The 15524-nt window shown below is 33.5% G+C and overlaps 1 protein-coding gene across 1 annotated transcript; it reads left to right on the top strand.

The window, feature by feature from the left end:
* The first annotated feature begins 6957 nt into the window (after window positions 1-6957).
* Window positions 6958-11094, top strand: TFIIB1 (transcription factor TFIIB). The gene is given in 7 exon segments (NM_001251414.1): window positions 6958-7313; window positions 7580-7604; window positions 9324-9453; window positions 9544-9674; window positions 9802-9890; window positions 10552-10628; window positions 10842-11094. Coding segments are annotated over 7 exon segments (942 nt in total). The 3' UTR covers window positions 10976-11094.
* The last annotated feature ends 4430 nt before the right edge of the window (window positions 11095-15524 follow it).

Raw genomic sequence — 15524 nt, 5'->3', positions numbered from 1 at the left:
CAATTATTACATTTTACACAGTTCAACAAATGCACACACAAAGTTTCACAATTCCACAATTCTTTAAAATAGGCCTAACTCACAAAAAAAACAGTCCCCAGTGGAGTCGCCAACTGTCGCAGCATGCCCTTTTGCGGGCGAGCAAGGCGAGGTTCTCGGGTGCGCTTTCCAAAGGAGGAAAGAAGCGTGGAGTCGCCACCAATGTTTATTTGTGAAAAACGTCGGAAAAACCGAAGGAAACCGGTCATAAAGAATATTCCAAGTTCGGGAGTTGTATTACGTTTGAGGAAGGTATTAGCACCTCTCACGTTTGTCTCAAAGGACAACAACCTAATTTTTAGAATTGTGGAAATTGTGCTACCTTAACTTTTATTTCTTTTTATTTTTGAGGTCGACAAAAACGGGGCTCTTGCTCCTACGTACCCTCCATCGAAGAGGAAATCAGACCTACGTAGTTCTTTTTAAAGGTGAATCAAGCGATTCTTTTTACTTGGAAGGTGATCATTTTAAGGCGTTGGACCTTAAAAATGATCCATTTACTTGGTAAGAAAAACCGAGATAATAAACTTTCAAATCCTTTTTTAGTGATTTTTTGTTGACGAGCTTGACTTTGCGGATTGATTTTAGCCTTAGTTATTAGTCAATTCAATTAAGAAAGAGAAATCCCAAAGAGAAACGTCCAATTGATTTTTCTGCTTTATTTTACTAAAAGGTATTTTTGATTATTATATTATTATTTTACCTCTTTTTTTGATTTCCAACGTGGTTACGGCACGATCGAACGGTCGGATTTCATTTTAACAGAAATTAACGGATATTACAAATCAAATGATCAGTGAAAATTTATTTTATTTTTTGATTAGGCGAGAAATGACTTAAATAAATGACTGAAGCACGTCAAAAAGGGGTACAGAAAGTAAATGAAACGAGAATAAAAGTACACGAAACAAATGGGGACCACCACGGGTGCATAGAATGAATTGAAAAGCTCGATTTGGGGTACTTACCGGTTGAAGATCGAAGAACAATGAAGAACGAATGATGAATGACGAAGAACGGTTGAAAATCTTCGCGTAATTACCCACGGAAACGTTACGGAAGTGCCTCGGCTTGGATTTTCTTCACGGAAACAATTATCCTCAGCAATTTCAAGTGAATACGAAGTGCCAAGAAGGCTGAACCTTTTTCTTCTTCACTCCTCCCCCTATGTATAGCAAAATAGGGGAGGAGTTTGCCACCCAGCTCGCCCAGGTGAGCCAGGTTGCTTCCTCCAGAAGCAACCACCTTCTGGAGGAAGAATCTGGAAGGCCCAAGTGGGCCTAGTTGCTATTTACATCCCCTTTTTTTACTAAATACACCCCCTTTTACTTTTTTGGTGATTCTTTTTTCGTAATGTTACGAAACTTTACGAATTTCGTAACGATACTTATTTTCTTTCCGTAAGGTTACGGAACCTTACGGATCATGTAATTACTCTTTTTTAGCTTTCGAAAAAGTTACGAAAACTCACGGATTGCGTAACAATACTTCCTTTTGATTTCCGGCACGTCTCGGGACTTCACATATTGTGCAGCAAAGGGTGCCAAGTACTTTGAAGCGGTCAATTAAAGGTTGTATGCCATCAAGCAATAGTCCCCGGACGAAATTAGGGTATGACAGGGTCCATAAAAAATATTTGAGGTAGAATGAACTTGAAATGAGTATTGAGGCATATATGATGAGAACCCTAATGGTTGAAAACTTTGTTGACATCCTTGAGATGCGTATCCAGAGAAGGCTGCTAATTGATATTATGCTTGTGATGGATGATGTTGGGGCATATATCCAAAAACATGCACTGGAGGTACATTGGGTTCAACATATGATTGATGTTGGTGATGACCATGATAATACTGTAAATTAAGATTTACAAAGTTAGAAATAATAATGAATCATAATATCAATAATTTTTTAAAATTCTAAATTAAACTTACAACCTCAATAGATAGTGTTCCCTCACGCAATATATATCGTCTAGTTCGACGTATATACCATTGCATGTATTATGAATTTTCATGCAAAATACCTTGGTCCATTTCACCGTGAACAATATAATCATTCCAATGATTCCATTTGGCAATCTAGTGACGATGATGGTGAGGCCAAAAAATATTTGTTCTCTCTCTCTCTCATATCTATGTCATGGAGTTGATCTAGGTTTGGCGGGTCATCTGAAATAATTTGTTGCAATCCAAATTGTCTAATGACCCTATCTGTTGGATGTCATTCCATAATTGCAGAACATGTGAGAGGAACTTTTACCCGAACAATCATTGATACCTCAACATCATTAATTAATGACATTATTTCTGGTGTGTCATAAAGAGTCCACAAGAACTGCAACACATACATTATTATTTTCACATGTTCGAATAGGAAACAAAAAAATACTTAACTCATCAAAATTAAGAGATGAACCTCATTCATATGTAGTCTATCAAATATGACACATATCAATCTCACTTAATTGGTGGGAATGTTTGTTTAGGTCATTGGATGAGACCACCTTTGTGCAAGAGGAAATTCGAGTCCTTTGAACAACATACTGCATTATTTCAGCTTCACTTAAAAGGCCACAATGGTGCAGTTTTTTATGCATTTTTCCAGCACTTTAACTGACATATTGACTACTTGCAAATGGCCAAATTACTGCACCAAATGGTCTGCATTATACAAGCTTTCTGCAACGAAAAATGCCCAAATGAGCAGCACATTTTGGACAAGTTTTCAGCATGTTGAAGTCGTCAATTTACACACGACTTAAAAGTCGTTGAAATTTTCACGACTTCACTGTTTGCTTTTTCAATATTTAAATATGTTATATATTACAGTGTTATAATTTTAAATCAGTTATAAGATTTAACTTATATGTAATTTAGGGTTTAGTTAGATAAATCATTATACGTGTTAAATTAATTTTGTTTTAGTGTTTTACAAGTTAAAATAATTCATTACATAATAATATGTTAGGGTTTAGTCATTTAATAAATTATAACTGTTAAGTTAATATTAATTTAGGGTTTTAGAAATTTAAATTAGTTATACACTACATTATGTTATGGTAGCTATTATTATTTTTATTGACACAAACGTATGATGTAGTAGTAGTATTCACTATATACATTAAACTGTTCACTATGATGTAAGTTATAAAAGGAGGTCTCTTTCACACTTCGAATTCACGTTTACACAACCTTGCATCTAAATCAAAATAAAGGTTCTCTCATTTTCACTTTCTACTTAGAGTGTTATCGGTATATATTTTTTTATTTAGCGTTAGATACAAAAAATTGGGGACTTTTACTAGAAGTGTGTATTTTTTTTTTCAATTTTTCTTGGTTTGGTGTTTTTTATTTAATGATAGATACACTAAATTATTTACATTTTTACTAATAATTTACTTTTGTATTTTTTGACAGATGGCTAGCGAAGAACCCATATTAAGATATAATGTTAGTGACTTCAATGACAACGATCAACAACACGATTTTCATGAACATGGAGAACCAAGCAATCAAAGTGAGTCATCTTCATATTTGAAACTCAAAGTAGCCAACTTTCAAAAAATCAAGAGTACTCAAATCCTTATCAAAATAGAGGGGGTGCTAGTACAAATGACCTTTATGAAGGCTTGACATTTGAATCCAAACAAGCAGCTATGAATTCCATTAAACAATTTCATTTTATGAATTCATTTAATTTTAATGTGGTCGATAACAAGAGTGACAAGTACGTTGTTATGTGTAGTCAATATGGTAATGGATGTTATTGGAGGGCGAGAGTATCGTTCAACAAAATACGCAAGAGGTAGGAGTTGAAGAAATTAACGGTATTCATAGTTGCACAAATTCTTTCATATATCAAGATCATGTTAGGTTAAACTTTTCGTAATTGCTCATAATATTATTCATTTAGCAAAAACAAATCCTGGTATTGAAATCAAAATCTTGATTGTAGACATGCTACAACGGTTTGGTTAGACTGTTTCATACAAAAAGCATGGACAACTAAACAAAAAAGCCCTTGAAATGACATTTGAAAGTTAGGAACAATCATACAATTACCTGCTTGTATGGTTGACAACTGCTCAACACTTTGTACCATATACCATAGTAAAATACAAAACTTCATCTTCAATGGAGGATGGTGAGGATGAGTCTCCTAGGATGATTCTTAATCGTGTATTTTGGGCATTTAACCCATGCATTGAAGGCTTTAAATATTGCAAGCCAATTGTGCAAGTAGATGAGACATTTTTAACTAGCAAATATTGTGGTACTTTGTTGACTATCATCAGACAAGATGGTAGTAGGAACAATTTTCCACTTGCTTTTGCAATTTCTTAAAGCAAGACCAAAGAAGTTTGGATGTGATTCTTACATTATTTACAGAGATATGTTACACCACTACCAAATTTGTGTATCATATCAGACAGGGGAATCGATTTGCTAGCAGTTTTACAATCAGAACGCATTAGGTGGAATGGACCAAATGTTTCGTCTGTGTATTGCATCAAATTTCAACAAACAGTTTAAAAATGTTGACTTAAAAGAAGTCATCAATATGGGTATGCTTCTTCCCATTTCATGCATCATATTCTTGCTTTATTAAATATTCACTATATTTATTATTCATTGTTTTATCTTTTGGCATAGGATATGAGATGAGGAAACTACAATTTGTGACAAAGTTGCTCGCAATGCGAACAGAGTTTCCACAAGCAGCAGATTGGTTGGATCAAATTCCCAAGAGTAAATGGACCCAGGCCTACGATGAAGGAAAACGGTATGACCATATGACTACCAACCTTGCCGAATGTATGAATTTTGTTTTGAAAGGAGCCCGAGCATTACCTATTACTGCCTTAGTCAATGAAACATTTAATAAAATAAATGATTCATTTGTTACTAATGACATGAAAATCATGAGTATGATAAAGGCAGGACATAGGTACTCTAAAGAAGTATATGTCATGATGCAAGAAAATTAACATATTGCTACCTCGCATTATGTTTGCATGTATGTTCGAGAAACAGGGGAGTTTGAGGTTTAAGAAATTACAAATACGCGGCTTGGTCGGCGAGCAAAGACATACACTATCAAATTGAATGAATTATCGTGTGATTGTGGATAATTTCAAGTACTTCGAGTACTTTGCTCGCATGCAATTGCAACGTGTGCTTTTTACAATTTAAATTATGATGACTTTGTTAACCCTGTATACAAGTTGGAAAACATTTTCAAAGTTTATCAGCATTACTTTCATTCCCTTGGAAGTGAAGACACATGACCTCAATATTTAGGTTTACATTTTATGTCTGATCCTTCAAAACGACAACAGACGCCAGAAAGACCAACCACTACTCAAATACATAATGAGATGAACGAATCAATTCCAAATAGGCCTAAGAAATGCTCATTGTGTAGAAGTGAATGACATAATCATATTAACTATCCATACAAACAAGTAGATGACTAATATAATTTCTACTTTTCATGTTTTTCTTTAATTTGTTTTGTTCATTTTATATTAATGTATTATGTTGTGTTTTTATTTTAGTATTTATTTTTATTAATAGATTATCTAAATTTTAAATAAACAAAAAAATTTAAATAAAACAATATTAAAAAAATATAATATATTTTAAATAATAAAACATTAAAAAAATATAACATATAAAATAAAACCATAAAAAATATACACCATATTAAATAAAACTATTAACAAGTAAAATTAAAATTATTTATTTGACAATTAAATAAATATTTTTTTACAATTTTAAAAAATTAGAAACCAAAATAAAATAACCATAAAAAAATTTAAAACTTTTATAAAAAAACAAAACGAAAAAAATTTCAATTTTTTTTAAAAAAATAGTTTTATGACTTTGAAGTCTTACAAGCAAAACAAAAGTTATGACTTTAAAGTCGTAAATTTTTTTTTAATAGAAGTCGTGAAATTATTTATGATTTCAATTAAAATAAAAAAGGAAGTCGTAAAAGGTGTTATAACTTTTAACTCAAAAGTCATAACACGAGACGTCGTAACACCTGTTACGAGTTACCTCCTTTTGGGAAATTATTTAAAACTGACCTCAATTAAAAAAAAAGAAGCAAAATAGCCCCCTATTGGTAAAAAAAACCCAATACATGACATGGAGTCATTAAATCAGGTGTCTCTACAATATGTGTCTACATAGATTAGGGTTGTAAAATTTCCCTCATATAAAAGGTCAACAAATATATCACGTCAATTCTCATAGATAAAAAAAAATATCATATATGATAAGAGATGTAATTAGATAATTATGTAAAAATAAAAAAAATCTTATTTTATCTTATATTATTATTATTAGAGGAAGAGCGGTCTTCTATGTTTCTTAAAACTTTTTAAATAATAAAAAAGTAAAAGTTAAATACCATTAATAAAAAATAATAGAATAAAAAAATAATATAAAAATAGTGAGAAGTTAATATAAATTAAAAGAAAAATTTAAATTGAAGAAATAATTTAAAGGTAAAATTATTTAATGAAAGTAAAGAGTAGTTATTGAGTGATTATCTAATTTGATTAGTGATCAGATTTAAACTCTATAATTAAAGATGGTTAGCTATTGTTATTATTTTAATATTATTAAAAATAAAGATAAAATGATCTTAAAAAATATAGAGATGAAAAACAGTTACATGAAATTGTATATCCTTGGTATAAATTTTTATTTTCCTTAAATTAAAGGTAATTGGAAATTCCGAATAATGAATAAACCTACCTCATCTATAAATACCGAAAACGCAGAAGATTTTCTCTTCGCTGCGGTAGTTGGCTCTCTCTCTTTCTCTCATAAAAACACTCCGAGTACAAAGACCCTCTCTCCTCTCCTCTTTGCATTCGAGTGAAAGAAGCGAAGAAAAAGAAACATGTCAGACGCGTTCTGCAGCGACTGCAAGAGGCAGACGGAGGTGGTGTTCGACCACTCCGCCGGCGACACGGTGTGCTCGGAGTGCGGCCTCGTCCTCGAATCCCACTCCATCGACGAGACCTCCGAGTGGCGCACCTTCGCCAACGAGTCCGGCGACAACGACCCCAACCGTGTCGGTGGGCCCTCCAATCCCCTCCTCACCGACGGAGGCCTCTCGACCGTCATCGCCAAGCCCAACGGCGGCGGCGGTGGCGAGTTCCTCTCCTCCTCCCTCGGCCGCTGGCAGAACCGCGGCTCCAACCCCGATCGCGCCCTCATCCAAGCCTTCAAGACCATCGCCACCATGTCCGATAGGTCCGTTCCTCACCTAGGGTTACAATCCAGATCGGATTGAAACTAAAAGGAATTGAAAAGAAAAAAATTGTGATAGGAGTGATGATGATGATCGCGGCTTTGTTAATTGATGTGGACTAACTAATGTGGCTTTGCGAGATAAATTTTTTTAAAAAAGATTAATGTTGTTTTTTGATGCAAGTTTTTATTTAATTTTTTTTGTGAAATGTAATTGTTTGTAATGTTTATGATTGAGGGATTGACTGATGAGGTTGATGGTTTTTCAGGTTGGGACTAGTTGCGACCATCAAGGTATGTCTTGTGATTGTTTGTTTTTTGTTTTTTGTTTTACTTTTTCTTAGGAATGTCTTGTATAGGACAGTTTTGTTTTGCTTTCTTTAGCCTCTCTTTTTGTTTTTGGGTTATTATTATTATTACTACTACTACCGGACAAGGTTCTTGAAGCTGCGTATTTGTTTGTGTCTAATGTGTATAACGATTGTTGTGGGTGAGGTTTGAACCTCAAGTGCAAAGCTTGCTGAAGTTGTGTTGTGAGCCATTTGGGTGTGCAGAATGATATGGGGGTTTAATTTGTGGGAGCTTGTGTCTTGTAAGTTTGTTTTTGAGAAGCCAAAGGAATAATATATATATATATATATATAATTCCATAAACACAAGACGTGTCTGATGGAAGGCACAGGAATATCTCAGTTACAAAATCCACCTAAAAATCAAATACGGAATATTCCTATATCAGAGCCTAGAACCAATACACTAGGCTATAAACATGCTTCTCAAAAAACCAGAGGAAGATATCCTCCCAACACTATGAAAGTGCACGACTGCATATAATGCACATAGTGAACAAACCCCTACAAGTAATCAGCAACCTTCCCATCCAGGCCAATACAACATGCATACCCTCTAACATGTACAGACCACTAAAACAGAAACCAGGAGAATTGCTTTAATGTTAGCTTCACATGTAGAGACCAATTGTATAATGATACTTTAAAGTCCTGTACCTTTACTCTAGCCCACATCCTCGACCTAAGCTTAACCATATCAAAGACATGATCTGTACTTTTTGGCGTATCACCGAAAATGACATCATTCCGATGTATCCCAATATACCACAAAAACCAACGCCATATTGATAAGATTTACTGTGAAGTTTAGTGAAATAAGCAGGAATGAAGGAGATGACGGGAGAGTCACAAAACTGCGTGTATTTGTATCCACTGCATATGATTGTTGTGATTAGGATTAAGGTTTGGATCTTAAATCAAAAGTTTGCTGAAATTGTATTGTATCCAAATGAGTCACACGTTGAATTTGTGTGGAGGTTAGAGAGGTCATTGCACAAGGGGGATACTGTGCCTTAAGTTGCGTGGCTGTATGTTTGAAGGCTATTTTGGTGAAAAATAAGCAGTTGCATTGTTTATAAGAGGACATTTATTTGCATCCCTCATTTGTGTCAGGTTTGATTACAAAACAATTTTCATTTACTTGCATATCTGTATGCATTGCATGTGATCATTACTATTGGCTTAGGCTTACAAGCTTTGAATGCAAAGTTTATTGAAACTGAAATTGTACCATCCACCTAATTGTATAGTGTGCTTTTTGGCACCTCTTGCCTCATGGCATTAAAATCTTCTTCTAGGCCAGGGGCATTTCTTGTGCTCCTTGTTCATGATGCTTGATCCATGGAACAGAAGTATTCAGAGCCCAATATAAGTCTACTTTTGGAAAAATGAGTGGGTTTAAACTGAAGGTTTTTCCTGAATTTGTTGGCATGCTGTTTGAAATAAAGATATCTGTAAAGCAATAGTATGGATTTGTAAATTCATGTGGAAAAAGGATTTGATCATGTTTTGGCAGCCCTCATGTCTTGTCAAGCTTCTCAGTTTATAATCCTTTCGTTGTCTCGATTTAATCTTGAGACCTTCATTTTAATTTTTCTTTCTTATCTTCTACTTTAGTTTTAAAATAAGTTCACTTATGTTATTTCTTACAATTGCTGTGAAGGATCGGGCAAATGAGATATATAAGAGGGTTGAAGATCAAAAGTCTAGTAGAGGAAGAAATCAAGATGCTTTATTGGCTGCTTGTCTCTACATCGCTTGCCGACAAGAAGACAAACCTCGTACTGTAAAGGGTACTGCTTATGATTCTTTTAACATCTGGATGCTTCCCTTTATCTTTCTGTATATAAATGAGCTTCCCTGAACCTATGGATTTCAACTAGAAATTTGCTCTGTTGCCAATGGGGCCACAAAGAAGGAAATTGGCCGAGCAAAAGAATACATAGTAAAACAACTGGGTTTGGAGAATGGTAATGCTGTGGAGATGGGTACAATACATGCAGGGGACTTTATGGTGAGATTTCTTTATTGACTTCAAGCATATCTTGTTATTTTGGTCCGCATATTTGTGAAGCCAATTCGTCTAAAGTTTGACTATATTTCATTAATGTCACTGACAATATTTTGATCTCAAACTTCAGAGGCGATTCTGTTCTAATCTTTGTATGAATAATCAAGCTGTTAAAGCTGCTCAGGAAGCTGTGCAGAAATCAGAAGAATTTGATATAAGGTATATTTAGTCTTTAGCTCATATCTCTTTTGAATAGACTGCTCATTGCTGAATTCTGGTTTGTCATATCGATTACACTTTGATACTAGTATGAATGTCTAGTTACTACCAAACACTTATTTTTCTGTGTGAAACTTGGTGCCAACAGTTGACACACTAAAGTGTGTTAGTGATACTATGAAATTAGGATATTAACTTAAACTTAGGGTATAATTTATCATCTAAATTACTGATTAGCTATCGTATAAAACTTCCCTGTTTTCCTTGGAGAACAAGGTCAAAGGTTAGATTATGGATTAGAAACCTGCAGGTTTTACATGATGATTGCACTGGGTGAGAAGTGGAAACTGAGGAATCGGTGGCATGTGTGTAAGAAGTGGGAACTCTTAGGATTGCTATGAAAAAATAGCATATGTTTTTGCATCAAGTGGAAACTGAGGAGGATGTAGCATTCATTGAAGAAGTCAAGACCGAGAGGGTTGTATTGCATATACCATGTAGTGCGTGCCAACTTGATTTGGATTTTAATGGCCTAAATAATTGCATTGCCCTCTGCATGTGTAATCCAATCCAAGTTGTTTTAGCTTTCATCATTTTCAGAGAAATATGGTATTATGATTATTTTCTGATGATACTAATAACATCTTTCTTTATTTGTCAGGAGGAGTCCCATATCAATTGCTGCAGCAGTTATATACATCATAACTCAGCTTTCTGATGATAAGAAGCCTCTCAAAGGTTTGTGACACTCAATTCCTTGGTTAAGGCATGGAGGACAAAATATGTGAATGGGATTTTTGTTTGTCTCTTAAATTTCATTTTTTAAGGCAGAAGTTTAAAATTAGATATGAAATGAGTATCTTAATCCAAATTCCCACGGATAGATAAACTCCTCTCGTTGCTATGCTATTTCATTCATGTGTCTGGTTCTGACATCTTGTCTTAATGCAGATATATCACTTGCCACAGGCGTTGCAGAAGGAACAATTAGGAACTCCTACAAGGATCTTTATCCTCATGTTTCCAAAATAATACCAAATTGGTATGCTAAGGAGGAGGATTTAAAGAACCTTTGCAGCCCTTGAATTGTAGAGCAGAATATTACCATCCATATTAACAATTTACAAGTTATAATGTCATTAGAGCATTCTGTTTCAGATGTAACTGAACTGGTTATTACAAATCAAAGTGCCGTTTTTATTCATTGCCGTCGATCGCACCATTTTTTAAACCCTCCTAATTTGAGTACTCGTTGGGAGCAAGCAACATACAATGTATGAATTTCTTGATTATGGTAAAACATCAGAGTTATTTTTTGCTGTCATCGCTTCTTGATATGGATCATTGATTGGTTGTAGTTCTGTACATTGCGTTGAGCATTTCAAAACGTGGTTAACCTGAGTCTGCATTAAAGTCAATTAGGCTTGAAACTTTCATGTTTATTTTTGTACCATGCTGTGAACATATTGGAAGCTATTCCTTTGGAATGAGGATGACAAGCGGGTTTCTATTTGTGCACCTAGTAAAATTGTTGGTGCACCTAACATTTTAAGTGAAGTGGCAAAAATGCTTTTACTTAAAATTTTAAAAAGTTATCTCTCTCCCTCTCTAGTTCTCCTTCTCTGTTTTTGCCGGGCCTCCTTTCGTGCTGCCAATGAGTGTCTCCACTGTTGATGTTGACTTCTGAGCATCATCTCCATCGTCGCTTCGTTGTGTCTACGGATTGAAAATTCGTATGGATTATATGGATTGACAATCTCTATAATCCTTGGCTTAAACGGATTAACATTTCATGGATTGAAAATTCATATAATGTGTATGTATATTTAATTTTTTTAATTTATTAATTTATAATTAAATATTGTTGTTTATTTTAATGTGTTTTTATTTAATTAATTATATTTGTTTTTTAAGTTGGTTTTTAATAATTAATATTTTCAATACCTAAATAATTTAAGAAATTAGTTTATTAAAAAATGTGTGAATATTTTTGTTTTTTTAAATATAAGCAATTTAATAATATTTGATATTTGAAATAGTTATTTATAATTTTTTTAAATATCATTAATTCCAAATTTTTATAAGTATATATTTTAGAAATTAGTTTAACTAGAAAATATAAATTTGTAGATGATAATTTTTGTTTATTGATATAGTCATATAAATATTATTACACTAATATTATTAAATATTTATATAAATAGTCTTTGGAAGTATAAATATATTTTTTTTCATTTGTTTATAATTATTTAAAAGTATTTAAATACTAATTTGTTAAAAAATGAAATACTTATTTATTAGAAATAAAAAAATAAAATTGTACTTAGATTTTTATCATATATTTAAGTTTACTAGAATTAGAGAAGTGAAGTCTATAAATATTTTTTTAAAAAAATTCTATATTGATTTATGAATATATAAAAATATTTAAAAATTTAATTAAAAAATTATTAAATATTTACATATTAATATTAAATTTTAATTTATTAAATATTTTCAATTAAATTTATTTATTAGTCAATTTGATAGTTAGTTTATGAAACTTAATTATTATTTGAACGATGACATTAATTGTTATTACTGTTTAAATGTGTAGATTATGGTTAGAACCAGAGGATTGTATCGAGCTTTAGGCTAGGTTATAGGAAGAGTGCTAAGGGCAGAAATTAATGGTGTTGCGAATGAAGCCCTTTAGCGGCAAAGGCCGATAACATCTGCACTTAGGTAACAGGTAGCTGCAACTGTTGTTGAGGATGTTAAGCATATGAATCATGCAGCTGACGAGGTCCATGACCTGCCTCAGGAGGTTGTTGTTGATGATGTAGTTGGTGATGCCTAGGGTTTTTCAGGTGGACCCATGATATATCAATTTTGATGGACTATGTTCATCATGTGGCAGTCACAGTTTGGAATAGAAAGATATTTGTTTTGTAAAATAAATTGTATTTTCATTATTTTTTATTCAAGTTGAAATAATTTAAATTTTTATTTTCAGAAACGTTTTGAGTTGAAGTTGTCCTCCCATGGAAGGAAGATAGAGAAATTTGGAAGGCTTGCTTCAGAGTTTGAAAGCATAGTGGCTGTCACAGAATTAAGTCCTCTGATTGCATGTTCCTTGGACATTGGTGAGAGGGGACTTATATATGCTTTTGTAGAGAGGTGGCATAAGGAAACGAGTAGTTTTCATCTTCCGATAGAAAATGTGACTATCACCCTCGATGATGTGGCATCATTGCTTCATCTGCCCATTACAGGCGCCTTCCATAGCTTTGAGGCTCTTCATGTAGACCAAGTTGTGGACCTGTTAGTTGACTTGCTTGAAGTCAGTTCATAAGAAGCAAGAGATGAGACATTGCAATGCCATGGGGTACATGTTCGGTTGTCAACCAAACTGAAAGCTATGTATGAGGAGCTGCTGCAGTGGTCCATATGTATGAGAATTTGAATGATGCGTCAAAGAAAATTGCTAGGCAACTTGCAGGATATATCGCACTTTTACATATATTTATAATTTTTTAAATTTAATTTTTAGTTTTGTAGTTTATATTGAGTATTGTTTTGAATTTTTTTTATTTTTAAATATGTGCAGTGTTGGATCTACGAACATTTTCTTACTGTTGCTTCTTCCATTGCTACTGAAGATTATCATGAGAGGAAACCACATGCTTGTCGTTCAAAGTCTAGGAAGGCATTACTAGTGTCGACGTATCGTAAGCGGTTGGATAGATTGACATCTGATGTTGTGTGTTGGATTCCTTATGGTGACCATCATGCATTTAGAGAGTTTGAGTTGATTTTATTATTTTTCGGATATATCAGATGTCGTCCATCTATTATCATACATTGATCAGAGAGGGTTGTGTAGTAGTTTGGTTATGTGTAGACCATTCCTTCACACCCTGCTGCTCCATCTTTATCTATAGAGGATATTGTTGATAGATGAATTTAGTTTTCTAAATACCTTGCACTGGTGGGTCAGATTTGTGTTGCGCTTGGACAGTGTGCAACATATTACATGGAGTGGTTCTACATGATATCTCATCCCTTCATGAGTCCGACACAGTTTGGGGATCCTCCTAGACATCCACCCATGGTGTACAATGATACATTTATTGAACTAGATCCTCTTTAGCAGCCGATTGTCGCAGCAGCTATGCCAGAACCACTTGTAGTTGCACCTGTTGATGAAGACATGCCTCGACATGCACTGGTATAATGTATTTTAAATTTGCATTGTTAGTCATTTTATGTGTCATGCATTAAGTGTTTACTTTTTACCTTATTGTCAATGTCGTAGGAGGCTTGCCAAGCAATAACAGAAAGGTTGAAACGCTTGATCAACCTAAGGGTAGTCACTAAAGGAACAAAAGCATACACAGTGACCGAGGAGTGCCTAAGGATCGTCACGGGTGTGACTGTGCAAGGGAATGTATATGTTTGATCGAGACGAAGGCGGCGCATGGCAGGCACATGAAGATTGTTAGGATTTTTTAGGTTTTATATGCATTATGCATGCAATATGACTGAAAAATGTTTATTTATTTTTGTATATGTAGTATGTGAATATTAAATTATTAACCTAAGTACATTATTATGTTAAACCTTAAACCAAATTATTTAATCCCTCAACCCTAAATACATGGTTCAAAAACATTGAAACTCTAAACCCTAATTCAATCTAGTTAGTCAAATAACCCTAAATAAAAACACTAAAACTTAAGTAGTTATATACCGTTTCATTTTTTTCTAATATGACTATTTGCATAATTGAAAATTAAGTAACATATATAATTATATCAACCTTCAATGAAACACGTGTTAATTATCATATTACATGACAATCGCATAAGTATGTCACAACTATGTACGTTACAAATATAGGCTTAACAGTGACTAAATATTCAATCTTCCCCTAAATCAACAAAGTCTGTTTTCAACCTCATCAAATTTGTATATTGATGCATTCTACTAATATATGGTGTAGCCCACTGCTTTGCTTGATAATGACAATGTGTAGACCATAACAAAACTACTGGTGGTAAGGGACAACAGTCTCTTAGAAATACCTGTTACATAAGGACATACACATTCAAAATATCATAACACATTTTATTACATAAATTACACAAACAAGATGATCATGCTTTTACTTGAACAAAATGATTGTCATACACATGACTGATACATATAACGCGATGTACAGAACAATCTGTTGGTGGTTGACTTCTAAGAGGAAAAAATGTCATGCTTTGTTGAAGAGAAAGAGGAAAAAGGATGACATTATACCTTGATGAAATCTTGATAAAATCACATATCCCATGTTAGTACTTATCCATGGTAACCTGCATGTAACAATTTTAATTACAATTATTTAAAGCCAAATCAATCCATCAAAACATAACAAAAAACTTATATACCATGGATAATCCCTCAACAAGTAGGGACTGCTTTAATTCCTCAAATCTGTCTGCCACCAAGCAAGTTGATATACCATCAGACCATTTTGCAAGTTCTTTAAGAAAATGGTTACGATCCAAAGACCATGAATCTTTACCCATACCTAATAAGACAACAATTGCACGATATCCGAAGTTACCATTAGGTTTGACATCGACAATGTTTTAAATGGAATTA

Source organism: Glycine max, chromosome 10 (assembly GCF_000004515.6).
Source record: "Glycine max cultivar Williams 82 chromosome 10, Glycine_max_v4.0, whole genome shotgun sequence".
Lineage (NCBI taxonomy): Eukaryota > Viridiplantae > Streptophyta > Magnoliopsida > Fabales > Fabaceae > Glycine > Glycine max.
Note: the sequence above shows the minus strand (reverse complement) of the source record. Positions and strands in the feature narration are given on the sequence as shown.